Source organism: Eretmochelys imbricata, chromosome 1 (genome assembly GCF_965152235.1).
Source record: "Eretmochelys imbricata isolate rEreImb1 chromosome 1, rEreImb1.hap1, whole genome shotgun sequence".
Classification (NCBI taxonomy): domain Eukaryota; kingdom Metazoa; phylum Chordata; order Testudines; family Cheloniidae; genus Eretmochelys; species Eretmochelys imbricata.
Genome location: NC_135572.1, coordinates 52,244,698 through 52,265,499, shown reverse-complemented (window position 1 = coordinate 52,265,499; position 20,802 = coordinate 52,244,698). Strand labels below are relative to the sequence as shown.

The following is a 20,802-nucleotide window of genomic DNA, read 5'->3' as shown; positions in this document are numbered from 1 at the left end:
AAGATGCTCATCATGTCACAAGATGTTAAGCAAAGCACACTGACCTCAATCCTACAAGCCACCCTTTGAGGAGAGGCCCTTGAAGTCAGACACGGAGGTCTGTCCATGCAAATCAGGGCCTTAAGTATTGCATTACCTCTATTATTGCAAAGTTACTAGTCGTATTGAACTACTAGGTATAGCATGCCTTTGCTTTCATTGCATAAGCACCTCACTTATACTTTCAAAAATTATTCTTATTTTGTGCATGCAAATCTGCATTTTATTGCCTCTAATTATGCTCTAAGTCTCTGGAACCTGCAAACCATTATGCACGTACTTAATTTTAAGCACTTGAGTAGTCCCATTGGAATCAATGGGTCTCATCAAATGCTTAAAATGGGGTATTAGAATAAATGTTTGCAGGATCTGAACCTTAAAATACACCTTCTGAAATTCTAGCCCTAAGAATCTAATGATCAGATTTTTTTTAGTCTCTCTATTTTTGGTTAGCAATCTAAATGGTAAAAAGACATTAAAATGCATTATTCCAAAATAAAAAATTAGCCTCACTGAATCCAAATGTTTCTTTGATAGCTGTTTCTTTTTCACAATCTACTAGTTTTCTGTCTTCAAAATTAAAACAAAAAAAGCGCCAAACAAAACACTCCTCCAAGAAACAAAAAACCACAAAACAAAACAAAACTCATCCTCCTCCCTCCCCCCTCCCCAGAAAAAAACAATTCCAAAGCCTGGTAGTGTATAAATTATTACTGTTTTGCATACAACAGATGGTAGATATCTGGGGGAATGGACGATTGTGTGTATAGCTTCATCACAGCAGCACTCATCTAGCAGCTGTTGTATCTTCACACTTTTCACCTAATTTTTAATCATTTTACCCAATGCATGAATGGTATTTATAGAAATAATTCTTAATAATTTTACTAAAAACAAGCACATTGACTGTAAATAAAACACATATGAGGATAGCAACATGATTCTGCCCAGATGGCTAGTGTAAACATATTTGAACAAAACACCCGCACAAAAAATCCCACAAAACAACCCAACACACACAAAAAATTAAACCTAAAAACCTCCTTTAATGGTAACATTTGATTGCACATTACAGAAAGAAAAACTACAGTAATTTGAACTAATTCTATTTGTCAGCCTGTAAAGTATGATTCTATTGATGCACATAATTGGTATTGCATTATCTGGAAATGTTACATGTTTTCCTCTGACTCATGACCACAATGCAAAGTAATCTTTTTATTTCAGCTTTCCAGTTTTACTAAGTGTATCTATCAGATGCTAATTGTAAAGATGGTTCATTTTGTAGAACATAACTTGCACTATAATAAATGGAGTGCGTATTAATTGTATTATATATGACAGTGCTTCCTAGCAAAGAAAATACTGCCCAGCATCTAGACCTCTTTGACTTTTAAACATATTTGACTTTCCCTTTTTGGAATCACCTCGTATCCCAAGTTCTGAATAAAGTCAATAGAATCAAACCAAAAAGTTTTTTTTTTAAACTAAAAAAAGATGATACATTAATGATGCCTGGGAGATGACGGCAGTTTTTAGAATGAAATGATAGTAAATGCTTACCTCCCTGAGGACAGGATCAGTGATACTGTCCAGATTCACAGAGCCTTCATACGTTAGGTAGTGGAAAACATTGAGTGCACGCACTGCTTCTGGTCCTCGTTGCTTGTAGCCAAATATAAGGTCAATCCACTGATGAAGTTGGCATGATACAAACTCACTTTCCAGCGCCTGGAAATGAAATTCAAAGTCAGGGGACAAATACTGTTTCTCATATTTACATGCTTAAATTCTGTCTTCACTTTTCTTATTGCCTAAAGGAACTGTACTGTACAGCACTACAATTCTTGTTCATACTTACAGTATATATCTGAAGTCCTTCAAACAAACATTAAACAACCACTCAACTAATTATATGGTGAAAAAAATTAAAGGACATTACTCTTATTTTGTTCAGTTGTTAATTTCCTTTTCAAAAACAGGATTTGGCTAACTATGATTGTTTTAATTAATTCTAGAGCTGTCCGATAAATTTATTGCCCAATCTGTCTAAAAATTGATGAAAAATGGGGGAAATGAGCAAAAATATCCTGATCTGCTGCTCATTTTCCAACCAGCTCTAATTAATTTTAAATCCAAAATGGAAAAGACAGGAATACAGTATTAGTTTTAAACAGCTGTATAGAGAAAATAAGATGTTTTTGAACTCCAACCGGGGGTTGTGGCTCACTGAGAAAGGGCCAATGTTTGTCTAACCCCCCTGTGTAACACAAGTGGTGAGGAGAAGGTACTAAACTGCAGCCATAGAAGTGATGATAGCAATAAAGGTTGAGCTTGGCCTCTCCATTATAGAGAAAGATCTACCTACCTTTAGATGTCACTGCCTGCATTGGGAGCTTTGAAAGGCTCAGAGAAGGCGAAGATCTACCTACCTTTAGATGTCACTGCCCTTAACTTCCTTCCACTATAAACCACTTATCTTGCTTGCCCACAGGCTATTATCTGGAAAACATATACAGTTCTCCTCTACAGGTTCTTAGTATGTATGTAAGCATTAAAGGTTACATTAATGGATTTTCTATACCAGTTACTAGGACTGGGCGAAAATTTTCCAATAAAATTATTTTTTGAGGGAAAATTGTATTCAACTAAATAAATTTGGATATCCTGTCATGGTGCCTCCTTGGAGTTATATTTCGGTTTCCTCAATACGAGTGTAACCATCCTGAACTTTGATTTTAGAATAAAATGTTCAGTTGTTGAAGGTACAGAAGGGGTCTCCGTCCTTTTGGGGGACCAAGAAGTAAGGGGAATAGAAACCTCTTCCTTGATATTGAGGTGGCATTCACTCTATTGCCACTCACAGGAGAACGGAGTCTGTCTCCTGGCGAAGAATCACCTTATGACAGTGATCCCTGAAGGGGATCCAGGAAGGAAGTTTGCATGATGGATGGAGGGAAAGAAACTCTATGTAGTATCCTGATGGATAATTTATAAGACCCAACTGTCTGTCATTATGGAGTCAAATTATGTGCAAAACCTACAAGGCATCCCAATTATGTGCAAAACCTACAAGGCATCCCACAGAATAATGTGGGTAGATTGGATGGCACCAACAGTGGTGGGTGGATCTTGACCACGACATCAAAAAGCAGCCCTTAGCAAGTGGCTGGGAATGGGAAGAGTGCATGGCAGCAGAGGTGGCTGAAAACAGAGGCCTCTGAATCCTTTGTGGTTTACATAGTAAGTTGACTGGGCGTTGCTGGCAGAATGCCCAAGTCCCCGGTAAGGGGAGAAAAACCACCTATATTAATTATACTAAAACTTTAACTATGCTAATATGTACTATAAACTATTTACAAATTTGTTTACAGAGTAATAATACTAAAAGCTGGAGAAATGTGTGGATGTAGGGATTCTGACTCAGGCCATACGGCGGTAAGAAGGAACTGGAGAGGCGTTGGTCTGCATTGCCTCTTATGCTCTCGGTCTGGAGTATGAGGTGAATTACTGTGCATGTGCAGGCCAACCGTCACTGCTTGCTAGAATTTCCGGACTCGCATACATGGCACGCTCACGCACCTACGTGTGGAATACACATAGAACTCAAAGAAGAAGGTTAAGTTTGGATACAGATGCAAACTTCTAAAAAATTCAGATCAAGTGTTCTGTTTCAGGCCCATTTTATAAGAACATGCCTGAGTACGGTTGCTAACCTTCCAGGATTGCCCTGGAGTCTCCAGGAATTAAAAATTAATGAAAGATGATGTCATGTGATGAAACCTCCAGGAATACATCCAACAAAAATTGGCAACCCTATGCCTGAGCCACAAAATCCAGAACTGGAAAGTTTTTGGAGATTTGGATCTGATGATCCAGTTCATAACCATTCTTCTTTGATACATATGTGATCCACATTCACTACTGTAGCTCCCCGTAAAGGCCACTGGCTTGTCCTTGCCAAGAATGTTAATGGACATAGTCTTATGAAATTGTTATCCAATACCAAAACTGCCAAAACATAGGTTAAACGCAAAAGGAAAGTGAAAGTCATACAAAAAAGCTCAACAAGTCTATATGTGAAAGAGTGGTTGATGCTAGAATTGGCCATGGTTTGAACAAACATAGCTGCTAACTGTCATTCGGTGCTCGGGAACCTTTTGTGCAATGTCATAGCCCTGATCCAGGTCAAGCAATCCTGGGTGCTTGGGTGTTGGAAACCCATTGATCTGAAGCAACTGCTTGTTAGGCCTGGAGCTCTACAGGACATGGCAAATAAGATTATTAGTGGTATGACAAAGGTTGTGGTTCTTTTATTCAAGCAAGCACATCTGTTTCATGATGACTGTTGTGCTCTATGTTGGCACTATACATTCTCTTTCTCTCGCTCTGCCAAAACCTAGATATGGAGCTCTAGAGCAGTTAGAAATATAAACCATTGCGATAAGGCTGTTGCATATGTTAAATGCTGCACTGATTTATGCTGATAATCTGTAAATGTTTTGAGGATAGCATTTTTTCACTGTATATTTTGTTCCTGCTTCAGCCTTTTCATTATTCCATATACAGGGCAAGAACATAATAGTTTTAGGCCCAGCTTATCAAAATGCCACATTAGTATGGCCACATTAAACAATTTTTTGATATATAGCTGCAATTCAATGAATTGTGTCATTATCTGGCAGAATGTGTCTGGCTAGCTTTAAAAGTGAAGATATTTACTTATCTGGAGTTTAAAGTAAAGGAATTAGGCTCTTAAATTAGCACTTCTAATAAACGTATAATCATCTTTAATTTCTTGAAAATAAAACCAGCATCAACATAATTTGTTAACTAACACTTAAATCAGGTTTTCAGTTAATCACTAATTATAGGGGGAGCTGGCAGCAACCCCCTATATTTAGGTTGCTTAACATTTTCCTTTGTCTGGCTATGCCGGAAAAGGGACAGGAAGCACCAGATGTGGTTTTAATCAGGACACAAATTTATTCTTAAAAACCTGCCAATACTCAGCAGATAAAAGTGTACAGTGCAGGTAATTCCACATACATTTCTATATACTCAAGGGGCTGCTGTCAGCCCGCCGTCTTTCCAATCCTCGTCCCACTCATCCTGCTGCTGGGACCCTGCCACCACTCCCCTCCCTTATGAGGGTTAAGGGGGCTATAAAAGAGGGGTGTTTGAATTTACGTACATCAGAAGCAGGAAGCCTGCCACAGAATCACTGGGACCACTGGATGATAGAGGTGCTAAAGGAGCACTCAGGGAAGATAAGGCCATTGCGAGAAACTAAATGACTTCTTTGCATCGGTCTTCACTGCAGAGGGTGAGGGAGATTTCCACATCTGAGCCATTTCTTTTAGGTGACAAATATGAAGAACTGTCCAAGATTAAGGTGTCAATAGAGGAGGTTTTAGAAAAAATGACAAAAGAAACAGTAATAAGTCACTAGGACTAGATGGTATTCACCCAAATGTTCTGAAGGAACTAAAATATGAAATTGCAGAACTACCAATTCTGGTATGTAACCTATCATCTAAATCATCCTCTGTATCAGATGATTGGAGGATAGCTAATGTGACACAGATTTTTTAAAAAGGCTCCAGAGGTGATTCTGGCATTTACAGGCCAGTAAACCTCACTTCAGTACCAGGCAAATGGTTGAAACTATCGTAAAGAACAGAATTATCAGACACATAGATTAACACAATTTTTTGGGTGAAGAGTCAACATGGTTTTTGTAAAGGGAAATCATGCTTCACCAATCTACTAGAATTCTTTGAGGGGGTCAACAAGCATGTGGACAAGGGTGATCCAGTAGATACAGTGTACTGGGACTTTCAGAAAGCCTTTGACAAGGTCTCTCACAAAAGGCTCTTAAGCAAGGTAAAATGTCATGGGATAAGAGGAAGGTCCTCTCATGAATTGGTAACTGGTGTAAAGATAGGAAACAAAGGGTAGGAATAAATAGTCAGTTTTCAGAATGGAGAGAGGTAAATAGTGGTGTCCCCCAAGTATCTGTACTGGGTCCGGTGCTGTTTAACATATTCATAAATGATCTTGGAAAGGGGGTAAACAGTGAGGTGGAAAAATTTGAAGACAATACAAAATTACTCAAAATAGCTAAATCCAAAACAGATTGCAAAGAGTTACAACTGGATCTCACAAAACTGGGTGACTGGTGAAGAACATGGCAGATGAAATTCAATGTTGGTAAATGCAAAGTAAGTCACATTAGGAAACATAATCCCAACTATACATACAAAATGATGGGATCTAAATTAGCCGTTACCGCTCAAGAAAGAGATCTTGGAGTCATTGTGGATAGTCCTCTGAAAACATCCACTCAATGTGCAGCAAAAAAAGCTAATGCAATATTAGGAACCATTAGGAAAGAGAGAGATAATAAGGCATAAAATATCATAATGCCACTATATAAATTCATGGTGCACCCACACCTTGAATACTGCATGCAGTTCCAGTCACCCCATCTCAAAAAAGATATATTAGAATTGGAAAAGGTACAGAGACGGACAACAAAAATGATTAAGGGTATGGAACAGCTTCCATATGAAGGGCGATTAAAAAGACTGGGAATATTCAGCTTGGAAAAGCGGGGAGAAAAGGTAGAGATCTATAAAATCCTGACTGGTGTGAAGAAAAGGAATAAGGAAGTGTTATTTATTCCTTCACATAACACAAGGATTAGGGGTCATCCAATGAAATTAACAGGCAGCAGGTTTAAAACAAAGATAAGGAAGTATTTTTTCACACAACGCAGTCAAGCTGTGGAACTCATTGCCAGAGGATGTTTTCAAAACTATAATGGGGCTTAAAAAAAATAAGTTAAGTTCATGGAGGATAGGCCCATCAATGGCTATTATCCAAGATGGTCAGGGATGCAACCCTGTGCTCTGGGTGTCCCTAGCCTCTGACTGCCAGAAGAAGGGAATGGACAACAGGGGATGGATCACTCGATGATTGCCTGCTCTTTCATTCCCTGTGATGCATCTGGCATTGGCCACTGTTGGAAGACAGAATACTGGGCTAGATGGCCCATTGATCTGACCCAAAATGGCCATTCTTATTTTCCCTGATGTACCAATCAAAGGAGACCCAAGCCTCCTTTTCTCTGCTCCTTTAAAGGATGCCTCCTTTAAATCTTTTACCAATTAGTTTTATCTGATAACTGTATGTGTGCCGTATGGAGTACCTGCACTGGATATCTGCCACAAGCATAAGAAGTTGCGACATTAAAGCCTAACCACCCTTTCTTAACCTAACAGGTCCCTAACCTGCCGTGAGTTAATATTCAGCAGGGGGACTGTTCCTGAGCTAGAGAATTGTCTTTTGTCTGTCCTAAGAAATTTTGTTCACATTTTACTGAGAAACTTTGGAAAATCATCACTTGTCTTCTCTCATTTGCGTTCCTCAGGAAAATGGTGGCAGCCTGCAAAATAAGAAACTGAATACAAACATTCTGAACTGCTGTGCTTGTGTTTCTGTCAAACCAGTCACAGCAGCCCCACCACCACAAACCGTAGTAGCCAGATCAGCTATAGCAGGGGGAAGGGGAAGAAACCGGGGCCAGGCTCTCCATGACCACCCCACAGACTCAGTACATGGCCCTAACAGCCCATCTCCCCTTTGGTGCACCACGTGGGGTAGGAGCTCTCCCATCTCCTGGAGAGAGGGAAAAGGAGAGAGAGGTGATCCCGCTTCCTCCAACCCAGCATTTCACCCCACAAGTTCAGTATTCTAAAGCAGGTCTTACTGACAATGCCAGTTTTGAAGAGATACTATTTTCATGTGGATGAATTGTTCTTTAATAACTTCTACATCATATTAAGCATAAATGAGCTTCTTTTTAACAGGATAACCACCTTCTACAGCAGCCAGCTAATGTACTTAATCCTGGAGCTCAAGTTGCAGAAGTCTGTGCTGCAGTGCAGAAAGTTCAGGGTTCAAATCAAGCTAAGGATGCAAGATGGGAGAGTTGTTGTAGCTAAACAAGAGAATTTTGTTTTTACCTCTTTCATTTAAAAAAAAATCCTAGAAGCGACGTAGAAAAATACATTAAACTAATGTTATTTAGGCTGCAAAGTAAAGCAACAAAAAATCAGATTGTCTATGCAACTTTAATTCTGTCTGCTTGTTTGTAGGCAGTATGATAATACACTATTTTTTCCACAAGTCCCTTGCCTCACTCAGTGCAGAGGATGGATGCACAACAGGACAAAATTAAGTTTGCACAGGCATCCATAAATCTGGCATTTCATAATGCTGAGTGCTTGACTTCAAAACATAGATAACATTCTTTTAACTTTTTTTGTGTTTAATTATATTTCAGTCACACATTTCCCTAATTCTTTTCTATTTGCTAGTTCTACATATTTACATTTTTCAAAAAGGTTGTGTTGTGTCTGTATCTGCACCTTACATATTTAATAACAAAATAATTTACACAAAAAAGTGATAATAGGAGTCTGTTTTATTCACAGTAAACTGAAACTAGGAGTGCTGGGGTTGCAGCAACACTCCTAGCTTGAAGTGGCTTCCATCATATACAGGGTTGACAGTTTTGTTCAATGGCTCTCAGCATCCCCACTATACAAACTGTTCCAATGCGCCTGTGATCATCTCAGGCGAATTGGCAGGGTTTGAGAAAGTAGCAGCAACTGTTTAAAAAGGGGACAGTAAAATTATAAAAAAGAAAGAACTTTTAAATAAGCAAATAAGCATATTTGACATACAGTACTACAATCTCTAATATTTTCCCCTCCCCCATCATTGCTGGATGAGTTGGGTGTGTATGTTCATAGTTGCCCTGAGGCAGTTTTATCTTGCATGGCCAAGACTTATTCAGCAGCTCATCATTCCAGAGTAAGTCTTACATCCGATGAAGTGAGCTATAGCTTACGAAAGCTTATGCTCAAATAAATTTGTTAGTCTCTAAGGTGCCACAAGTCCTCCTTTTCTTACTAACACTGGCAGTTTTGATGAGGTCATATTTTCACATGTATGAACTGTTCTTTAATAACTTCTCTATTTTATGAAGCACAAATGAGCTTCATTTTAGAAGTAGAATTTCATATCTTTTGTCTGCTTTTTAAAAATTCAACAAGCATATTTATTATACTGAGTATGTGAAAAATCCCATTAAAGTGCTGTATGACTAAATGTGGTAGGAGCTTGTGGGAGTTTTGTGAGGACTTGACTGTTTCATTATTTTGAATTTGAGACTTTAGAGTTCCCAAAGGATTGTAAGTTTTCAAACAATTCCTAATACTATTGGCCTTGGATATATCTGTGTCCCTAAATTACAACACCTCATATACATTTGAATTATAGTAATATAATACTACTACTAATTGGAGATTGACAAAACATTGATTTTTTGGTTTGGTGACCAACCTGAAAAATCAGAAACAAAAATTTGTGTTGAACCAAAATAGCAAAATTTTTAAATGAAACATTGTTAGGTGTTTTCAGAATTACCTCTCCTCCCCGTTTTTTTTTTTTTTTATTCAGATGAAACTATTTGCTGAATTTGACCTGAATACACAAACATTTTGATCAAACTGAAACTGGATTTTTTGGCAAATAAACTATTTTTTCAAAAAAAAATATCATTCAGCTTTACTACTACTATCTTTAAGTTAGAAAAGTACGGCAGCGATTAATTCCAAATACATGACACTATCAGTGTGAAGAATTTTGAGACTTCTGTGCCCTAAGAGTCAGCCCTTGCGTAAGTAGCTCATTTAGATATTTTTGTGGTAGCAGATCAATATCTGGAAAGGACAATACGAGGCTAGATTCTGAGAATTCTGTCCAGTTTTCCTCAGTGAAGTTCTAGAGACGCTGTGTGGTGGTAACTTCAACCTGTATTCATGTATAATATAATCAAGTGGGGAAGTATTGGGTCCAGTGTTGACTGACATTAGTAATGCCCTCCTATGGGAGGGCAGGGTCTCAATTTCCCTTGAACAAGCAGACGTTAGGGTCTTGCTCAACAAATGTACTATTGGCTGACAATTTCACCAGTTATTGTCCTGACTACAGTCTTCCCTTTTTGGTACAGATTATTGAAATGGCTGTGATAAAGCAACAGAGGTATTCTTTGGAAACATCAGATATCCTTTCAACCTTTTACAATCTGGATTTGGCCTATGTTTGACTTTTTCCACTGTCAGTCTTGATGCCCTGTTTCTCTACCTCTCTTTGTACTGTATCTTTACTCACGCTATTCACTACACAGACTCTTCTTCCCTAATTTGGTCTACCAAACCCACTACCCTTTTCTCTTTTGAAAATCCACTACTTATATAATACCAATGATGTGTGTATCGGTTTCCTGGAGGATATGTGAAGTAGTGTCAGGAAAATGGGGTGTGGGAATTTTTTGTGTTATCATTAATTTCCAGGAACAATTGTAACATAACACACATATTGGTAATAAAATATCTTTAAGATATGTCAGGCTTATTATTATAAAACACAATTTTCAAGGGCCATTTCAGCATAATCGTTCTTTTATGGCTGGCACTGCCATGCATGTTTCCAGCCTGAAATACAAGTAAATACATTTTTTAAAATAAATAAATAAAATGTTCATGATTTTTGTCTAAAGGAAGCACAGCAATAATTAATAACTATTATAGATGTTTATTCTTAAATGGCAACCAGCTATTACCCAGTGTGTTCTCTGTCCATAATTCAAAAATACACAGAAACAAATATTTGAGGGAGGTGTGGAATTAGATTTGTTTGGGGCACTGCTACATATGATGGAAACTTCATCTTCAAATGGAGACATTCTACCGCCAAGTCACATTTTTTCCTTCATGTTTTTTTCTTTTTGGTAAAAAGATTTTAATTATTTTTTAAAAGGTACTACACCCAAATGGTGCATAAATTGTGCTGGTTCCTCCTAGTCAATGTTTTTAAGACCCAAACTTTTCTCTCTTCAACACAGATAAGACTCTAGGTTCAGACACCAACCATTTCCTGTCTTGATTACTATTATAACCTCTTCTTCTCTGGCCTTAAAACATTAAACATATTGCAATTTGAAAAAGAATTGGTTGTTTAAGGAAGGTGATTGTCTAATAACGGTTGAGTAGAATTGTATTCAATGCATTTGGGATATTTTGGGGTCATCTCTTTCCACAGGAAGATGTTTCCTGAATGGGGTTCTCTACATAGTAAGGTTAATCAGGCTTCTTTTGCTATGTAAACTGTGTTTTCTCAATAATAATTGTGTACAACTGCAGCTGTCATATTTAGATTTAAATTGCTCTGAATTAAATGTGTTTATATTGTGTTAAGTAAGAATCCTGACAATCATACAAAATAATACCAAACAAAAAATTACCACCAACACATCAAAATGAAATTTTCTCATGTTGTGTTTACTCAGTGCAAAACATTGTCAACTCCTATCAATAGATGAAAAATAGGCACTCAACCACCCTATCTACCAAAACCAAGGTTTCAATTTATATATTAAATGTTTGTTAACCAGGAAATATTACCCAACCTTCTGAGTAGTCATGAAATGATTAAAAAATGTAAATATTAGCTAAAAATTGTGTATATAAATCATTCTACAGAAAGGATGAAAATTCATCCTTAATAACAAATATAGAAGAGCAACAAAATAGGAATTACAAAAACCAGAAACCGAGTGGTCTTTCTAAAAATATCATTTATAGTAAATGCATTTTATGCAACACTATAATTTGTAATATAATACATGCATGTTCAACCATCAGAATATCATTATAATTAATGTAAATTACAGCAGATCACATCTTTTGTTTTTAAACTATGGAATGCTTACTAAAAAGGCTTTGCTTCAATGTTTCACAGTAGAGTTCTTTGCCTCAATTTAACATGCCTGACTTACTGGCTGAATATGTTCTATTTCTGGCTCTCAGAACCCCCAGAAGTCTGCTGGGATTGAGAGGCTGAGTAAGACTACAGATGCACATCTGTGGAAGTTTTTTTTTTTTAAATGGTAGATTATGATTGATGAACACAGCATTAGGGTAATGTTATCAGGGACACTTACTGCTTCTGTCCTCTGTGACATCACTGAGGTCAGACCATAATCATGTTAGCATTGAACACAATGCTTTATTAATGTTTCATGAGTAAGTCAGTAGTAATCAGTCTAGCTATGTATGGATAAATTAAACTGGTACAACAATCCCTGATGTATAAATCGAGTGCTTTTAGAATGTACCACAACAGCTCTTAAAAGTAACCTGACAATCACTTTTCCAAGCTTTCTGATTAGACCAATTTTTACAAGTTTCATGGCATTTATTTTAATGGACAGCCATTTCCACCACAGTGCACATATTTATTAAGTATGAAAAAACCCTACAAAAACCCCTCATTTCCCAATTCTAAAAAGCCTATTAACCAATAGATTAGATGGGAGCCATCTCTCTAAGTCAAATCTGTGCGTAATGCTGAAACTCTTGATTTGTTTATTTCTATTTATTTTAACAGTCTATGAATGCATAAGCAAGATGTAAATAAGTGTTTCTGTCCACATACATAGAATTATAATTTATATATGGCTATGGTGAGCAAAATGTACATGAATATCTGTCAACTAGAAAATACTGAATACCCACACTATGGTTTGTGGTATCACATACGGCTCAATCCAACATAATGGAAAGACTCCCATTGACTTCAATGGGCTCTGGATCAGGATCACAGTGTCTTGAAATAGCCTCCAGATTTCTGTGGCTTCCCTGTAAATATGTACAGTACCCATTTTGCTAAGCCTGCTGAACAAATTCCAGCTCTTGGGGCAAGCTCACCTCATTTTAGAGATATCGGTACCACTCTCATGCTATATTTTTCTTTAGATAGATTTTTGTAAGACAAGCCAAAGTTTTGGACTAGAGATGGGCAATTTGAATAATAAATCTGCTGAACAATCCAAATACATGTAGAATCAGACATTAAAAATGGGTACGATCTATTAGGACATCTCCTTCCACTCCTCTCACAGTTCAGAAATGTTTTCTACAGTACAGTTTCTTGTATATTGTCTAATCTAGTTTTATAAATGCGAAGTGATGGGGCATTAGAAATCTATTCCATAATCTAATAGATTTCAATATCAAGTTTTTCTGATAAATCCATGTTTTTTCCCCTTTCTAAGCTCAATCCTATTATTCCAAGTTCCTTGGTGTTTAACATTTTTGCAGATGTTTTCCCTACCTTAGCTATCAGTTAGCCCACTACACACATTTAGCTTAAAAAAAACCCTCCTTATTCTCTTTAAATAGTCCCCCCCTCATTTACATTATTTCTCTTCTCTGAACTCACTCTAATTTGTCAATATCCTTCTGCCTTTTAGTTGCCCAGAAATGAATGCAGTATTCCAGGTGCAATCTCACCAGAGTCATATAAAGGGACTATCTATATGCTCTATTCCATATACAGGGCTCAAAATTGCACTTGCCATTTTTGGTGCTGAATGAAATTGCATATCAAATTTGCTGTTCATTATCACCCCCAACTCCCTTTTGGCATTACTACTTACCAGATTTTTTCTTCCTATTGCATATCTATTTATCCCTTTCAAGAAGAATGTCAAATGTATTTTCTGCCCATTATTCAAACTTCTCTATCCCCCTTTTTATTCTTTTCTTACATCTCCCAATGTAGCATTATTTGTAAATTTCATTAATATGCTGTCCTGCTACTTCTGGCTTACTGAACCATATATGCTGGGGCTTGAGAAACCCCAGGCTCACTAAAGATTCTTCTCCATTAGCATTGGCAATCCAAGACTATTTTCTGCCGTACTATTGCCAAATAAGGACGAGGAAGGACTGGCGGCCTGCTATCTGAAAAACTGTATGGATTTGTGGAGGACTGGACTTAATATTCAACAACTATTAAACCACTCACTGTGGAAGAGATGTTGGGATGAATAAAGGTCATCCAGAAAATATCTCCCATCAAGAATTGGATAAAAACAGTAGGCTGCTAAAGTCAGGGGACTTAGGTAGGTTAGGATGATATGTGAATTGGATAATTCTTGGATTTAAGAGTCTGATAAATATTCAATCAATTTAAGTCCCTAATTCAACTAATCCATGAATCCTAAAATTAGCCTATCTAGTATTCTGAGCATACCTATGGGTATACAGAGTTCATTTTTTCCCTCTGCAAGCCTAACATTTGGATGGTGTTTCCAACTTTTAGCTCCAATCCTTTATTAAATGCATAGCATTGTAAATGGCATACATACCATACTTTAAATTCATACAAACAGCTATTTTCTCCAACAACCATAAATATCGCAGCACAAAACCTCTACAGACAGAACCCTTTAAGGTATTTTTCCAAAATCAGAAACAAAATGGCAGCATAGAAATCACAGATTAGCACATCATGCATACATTCAAACTGTTTCTCATCACATATTGTCTTTGTTCCCTATTTAAAATTTTACACCTTTAAACATAAAATGAGAGACCGACTTTAGTATAAAAGAATAAAAAATATTTCTAAAATTTCATGTCGGAATTGAATTGTGTGTGTGTTTAATTATTTTCTCCAAAAGTGGTGGTTTGTTTATTTTATTTCAGTAAGCAATAAAAGAAAACGGACCTGCAGCTACTCTCATTGAAGTCAACAGTAACCCTCTTATTGACTTCGGTGAGATTAACATTGGGACCCATACGTTGCCATTGTCTCTGGTAACTATTAACTTTTTAAAATAATGTTAAAATAACTATGTCTGTAAAACAAAAAATTCACAGTCAGATATTTTAGAAGGAAAATACCATTTACTGTCTCCCTAACAGTGCAAGACTCCTCTTTCATATGTGTCTAGTGTTTTATTATAAGATAGGGTAGGCGTTTTAATATTCAGTTATTCTTTTGAACTTTAGAGGGCTGTTTTTATGTGAATCCCAGAAGCACTGTTCCCTAAAAGATATATTTCTAGGAATTAAATTGCAGCATTGCTAATGTCAATATGCTGATGATTCAGATCCATTTCAGGAAAATAGTAATTAAGTTGTTGAGAACTGTGATATAGTGTATGAAATACCTTCCTTTTTCTAAAAATGTTAAAAATATATCTTATTATTAATTTTATCATGAACAAATATTAACATATGTAAGAAAACTTGCCAATATAGGCAGATGAAATAAATATAAATAATTTTTACTTAAGATAGATTTTAATTCTAGGAGAAAATGTGTGTCAAAGGTCAGACTATCTTTAAAAAGCTCAGTTTATTATGAACAACCTTGCAAAATATAAACAAGTTTTGATCATGTATGCAGAGAAAACACAGATCTAGGTAATGGAAAACACTACTGAATATGCTCCACTAAAATTCTATTCTAATTTTACGAAAAAGCATAAATACACATATCAATACTACTAATCAAGCCACTTTGTCACCAACGTAATTTGACAGACGCCCAGAAGGTGAAATACCATGGCTGAAAACAGAGAAGAAGAGACAGTCTCCTCTTAAAACCTCTATATCTTTTCCTTTGAAAGTATATTAATTTATTGAAAAATACTTTATTTATGCAAAAAAGTATACATTACAGATTAAGGTGTTTCATAGTGACAATTCTGTACACTTGGTAGTGATTTGAGTTGGAAGGTTACTTTTGCAAAACCCGTTCAGAAAATATAGTACTTGGCACAGTAGCTCAGTATCCCTGCACAAACAATTAATTCCTTTTGAATGGAAACTGAATAGCGTCATGCAAGGAGCTGAATACTTCCTGCAAACTCCCTTTGTGTTTATTTGCAGCAAATGTTCAGTATTTTGCAGGACTGGGCTCTTAATTCTTCAGGATATTTTACATTGTCCAACTGAGACCCATCAAATTGCTTGCTCCTGAGGGAGCAAATAACTGAATTTACAATTCCATTATTGGTCCTCATTGAAGAAAAATCATTGTACAATAAAGAGTCCTGTTAAATAAGAGCTGAATGGAAACTCCTCCCCCACTTTTTCTTCTTACATTTTAACCCTAATTCTGAAGAGGTGAAAAGCCAGTGATATATTAGCTTGTTAAAACACTGAACTTGTTACTAAAGCTTAACTAAAATCCCTCTTACCATCCTGTTGATCCGGACAAAGTCTTCAGGCTTCTTTGCCCAAGGGGGAAGCTCAACATCATTTACAACAACTTCATCCTCTCTGACACCTAGATTATATCCGTTACTGTTGACAAACATCTCTGGTAGGTAGTAAAACTCTGGAATTAACTCCTGGCAGAGAGAAAGCATAGTGTGTTACCTTGCACATGTACAGAACAGCTGCATGATACTTAAAGTTTTCAGAATTTCTGTTTCTCATACAATAACCTTATAAGAAAAACAAACAATCTTTCCCATTTGCACAAAATCATACTTGCATTATTTTTTATTTCTGTGGACAAGAGATGTTTAAGGAAGAATTTTTATAATATTTTTCTTATACTTAACTTTGAGCAGATATTTTGTTATAATATATTAAACAGTTTTTGTCTTCCTCAATCTTGTTTCAATAAATGATACCAGTTAGGAAGAGCACTACCTTCTCACCCTTTGTTAAATTAAATATGTTTAAATAACAGAGATCTTCCAACTGCTGTTTAACAAAACTATTTAAAAAAGGAAGAACCTGTGAAATCTTCATGGAAAAGAAGGTTATATTTTAATCCTAATTTTTCTTTGCTTTTTTTTTCATATTATCCATTGCATTAACAGATATAACACAATTTTATGAATAAAAAGATGGCACGTGATGATAAACAAAAACAGTTTCAGGTGAGTGGACTTTTCTGTAGTCAGCAACATTCAAATATGGAAAGGAAGCTAGCAGAATGGCAAAATGTCTTTAAAATTTAAATACATGCAACTTGAATTATGAAAGCTCAGTAAACAGGAAGCAAATCTGAGCTGGTATTAATATTTAGTAGTGCCCACTGTGAAGTTTATCACAGTTTAAAGGAAGTCCTAAGCTGAAATTCAATGATTTTGACACCATAAATATCACAATTTGTAGGTTTCTATTACTGAAGCAGCTGGTACTGAACTGCAATAATAGAAAAAGCTACAGCTTTAAACCCACCATCTTTTCTCTAATATCTAGATAGGGATTAAATTCACTAAATTACCTTATTAAAAGCATTAGGGCATTCTGTTGTGTAACATGATCAAAACTGATGACACAGCACCTGAAACCTTAATCTCTTTGTGGTCTTTTCAAAGGCTGCAGACACACAGAGCATAAAAAATCACTGCAGACACTAAAGTATCTAATTAAATCTGATCCACAACTCTACAGAGAATAGAGCAGTTAAAGCACAGAAGGCCCTTTCAAGTTTTACCATTAAAAAACAAATATATGAATATTTACATACAAATTTTAAGTATTTTTAGTGGAGCAATTTATTTGGTTCTCTTATACCATTCATGCTGTATGACAAACACTATGATTCAAATTAGACTAAAAAACACAACACTAATTAATATTTAGCCAACGTAAAATAGTAATTAAATGAGACATGCCTGAACATGCATTATGCTCATTATATAGCTTGTAACTACATAAAACAATAACATTTACAAAAAATTTTCACACAGTAAACAGTAAAACAATGTAATGTAAAAAAGATAAAAACCCTGCATATCATACTGGGTTAAACACAGACTGTTTGGCTGGGAATCCTAACTTGTTATATTACCACCTCTAGTTTGTTTACCTGAGGAGTTTTCTAAAAATTCACTCTGATATGGCTGAAAACAACCTGTCCATTCCCCCTCTGACTCTCATCCCATGAGTTCTTAGATTCTTGAAGAACCCCTATTTGTCCATTCTCACAGGGACAGCACAGGGTCTGATTATCTTTCCAGAGCTCAGCAAAACTACCCCTAACTGTGGAATAATGAGTTGCTGCAAAGCAACACATGCTGTAGTGCAAATCACAGCCCTCAGAGGTCTTTCAGTTGCCTGCTGGCCTAAGAGTGGTGAGCGTATGTCATCTCAAAATAATTCAAATGAAATGGAATACAACAATGGAAAAACTGACTTCTAATTTACAAAATCTTCATTTAAATTTTGAACAAAATCCATGCAGTGAATATTGCTGATTTTTTGACTGGCTATAACATTTTTACACAGTCGGCTGTTCTTGTAACATATAAGAAGACATATAGTCTCTGCAGTTTCTCAGTTGTAGAGCCAGACTGTGAAACTCCTGCAGCTGATGTAACTGTACATTTTGCATTATCCAAATAACTGTCCAATCTTTTTTTGAACCCTACTAACCTCTGGCCCTCAATGATACCTTGTGGCAAAGAGTTCTACACAATTACATATTAATAAATTACCAATTTAAAATTTGATGCCATTCATACAAATTCAATGTTTCTTTGTTCCTATAGGGTGAGAAAGGAGCATCTTATTTACCCTTTATACAATTTATTATTTTGTAGTCATTTAGCATGACCTCTCTTACTCATCTTCTCCGGAAAGTAAGCAGTCCCAGTCTTTTAATCTTTCCTCATATGGCACTCTCTCCAGGCTGCTAATCCCTTTTTGTTGCTCATCTCTGAACACCCTGTATTCCTGATAAATCCTTTTTTGAAACAAGGTGAGCAGACTGATCATAGTATTTCAGGTGAGGGAATAATATCCATTTATGTAAAAACAGTATGATATTTCCAGAATTATTTTCATTCCTATTCATTATTAATCTTAACATTTTGTTTGCTTTCTTGACCACTACCTTGTGGCATCCCACTCTTAGCTTTCTGCCGTTTTGAAAACTGACCATTTATTCCTACTCGTGTGTTTTTTACCTCTTCATCAGTTTCTAATTAGGACAATATTTTACCTCTCACCATATGACTATTTAGTTTCCTTCAAAGCATCTTCTGAGAAATCTTATCAAAGGTTCTTTGAAAGGCCAAATGAATGCGAGCTGGTTTTCCTTTGCTATTTTGTTGACATGGTTATAGAATTCTAGTAGATTAGAGAGGTAAGATTTTTCTTTACAGATGTATTGCTGGTTTGTCCTTATCATGTTATGTTCATTTATGTGTTTTATAATTCCATTTTTAAATGTTAAAAAGAGAAGGAGTACTTGTGGCACCTTAGAGACTGAGCTTAAGTTTATCTGAGCATAAACTTTCGTGAGCTGCAGCTCACCTCATCGGATGCATCCGATGAAGTGAGCTGCAGCTCACGAAAGCTTATACTCAAATAAATTGATTAGTCTCTAAGATGCCACAAATACTCCTTTTCTTTTTGAGAATACAGACTAACACGGTTGTTACTCTGAAACCTGTCATTTTTAAATGTTGTTTCAACCAATTTTCCTGATAGAGAAGTCTGGTCTGTAATTCTCAAAGTCACCCCTAACATCTTTTTTAAAGACAGATGCAACATTTGTTACACTTCAGTCCAGTTCTTTGTTATTTGGATACTAGACATATTCTAAAAAGTCTTCTATCCTTTGTGATAAGTACTTTCTATATTGTCTACCATGCAGCTAAAGATAAATCCTAGCTAAATTTATCAAATGCTTCATCCCAAATGTCTAAATAGTTTTCATCTCTGGATGCTGGTAAATTTGTAAGGAGAGAACAACTTGGAACTCAGAGAAACTTCTGAATTTTTATTTCAGGCCCAATCATATGTTCCACTTTAATACAGTGTTCTTCAGTGCTATATTGTACACATTCAGCTTGAACTGTTAATTGTCATACTTGGTCAAAAGCTTTTAACTGTCCTTCCCCATTTGAAATTATAATTCTGCTTGTAATTCTCAATAATTGTTGAGGACTAAATAGAAACTCCATTTGGAGTTTGTCAAGATTAAATAAGATCATGGCCAGAAAGCAAAATCAAGTATACCATTCAATTAAGATAAGCACATCACCCTGAAGGACATGCCGTAATCTGCTAAACCCAAGTCTTGCATGTGGTAGTACAGAGTACTATCTACTTGAGTTGTCCAGTGTCAGACCAGGATATATGCTTTTAGTTTATTGCATGTGGATATTGGAAGCAGATTATTTCCAAGATGTGCATATCAAACTTTACAATCACATGGTTTAGACCTATTGAGCCCTGTTACATTTTGTCAAATATATATCACCCAGAAAGAAACTAAATATGAGCATCTTCATTGACTTCAAAGGGCTTTTGATGGAACACTAAAACCTTAGCTAAATCAACAGTATCTCCTGCTTCTCATTCATTTGTATGGATTCTGCAATTTTCCATAAAATAATGGACTGCTACAAACCCCAAATTTCTGCCCAGTAGAAAGGGAGCACTGGTGAAGAAGTTCATGTTTAAAGCATCTTGGAATACTAGTCAAAAGCATCTGGCAGTTCAGCAATGGTGTATCTACTGGAAGTTGGCACGCACAGCTCTAAATACCCTAGGACGTATTGTCTGTTGATGCTTTCTATAAACAGATTGCTTCAATCCAAGCTATGAAGTTTCTCACTGTTCGAAGTGGCCATGGTTTAAGAAGTTGATCTTCTCAGAAAAGCCACCAATATAGGGTAAAAATGCTGATGAGAGCAAATCTAAAAGTATTTTCTTCCTAAACCACAGCAACTTCAAAGAGGATGAAATGGCAAACATGATATACCAGGGGTGGCCAACCTGAGCCTGAGAAGGAGCCAGAATTTAACAATGAATATTGCCAAAGAGCCACAGTAATATGTCAGCAGCCCCACATTCGCTACCC

General features: G+C 36.3%; 1 protein-coding gene across 5 annotated transcripts in view; it reads right to left on the bottom strand.

The window, feature by feature from the left end:
• NBEA (neurobeachin) overlaps positions 1 to 20,802 on the bottom strand; it is an 843,583-nt gene that overhangs the window by 57,660 nt on the left and 765,121 nt on the right. For all 5 annotated transcript variants that reach the window (XM_077806446.1, XM_077806437.1, XM_077806454.1 and 2 more), the window contains 2 exons: positions 16,169 to 16,321; positions 1,603 to 1,770 (listed from right to left, as the gene is read on the bottom strand). In XM_077806446.1, coding sequence (XP_077662572.1) covers positions 1,603 to 1,770; positions 16,169 to 16,321 — 321 coding nt within the window. The remainder of the gene's footprint in view (positions 1 to 1,602; positions 1,771 to 16,168; positions 16,322 to 20,802) is intronic.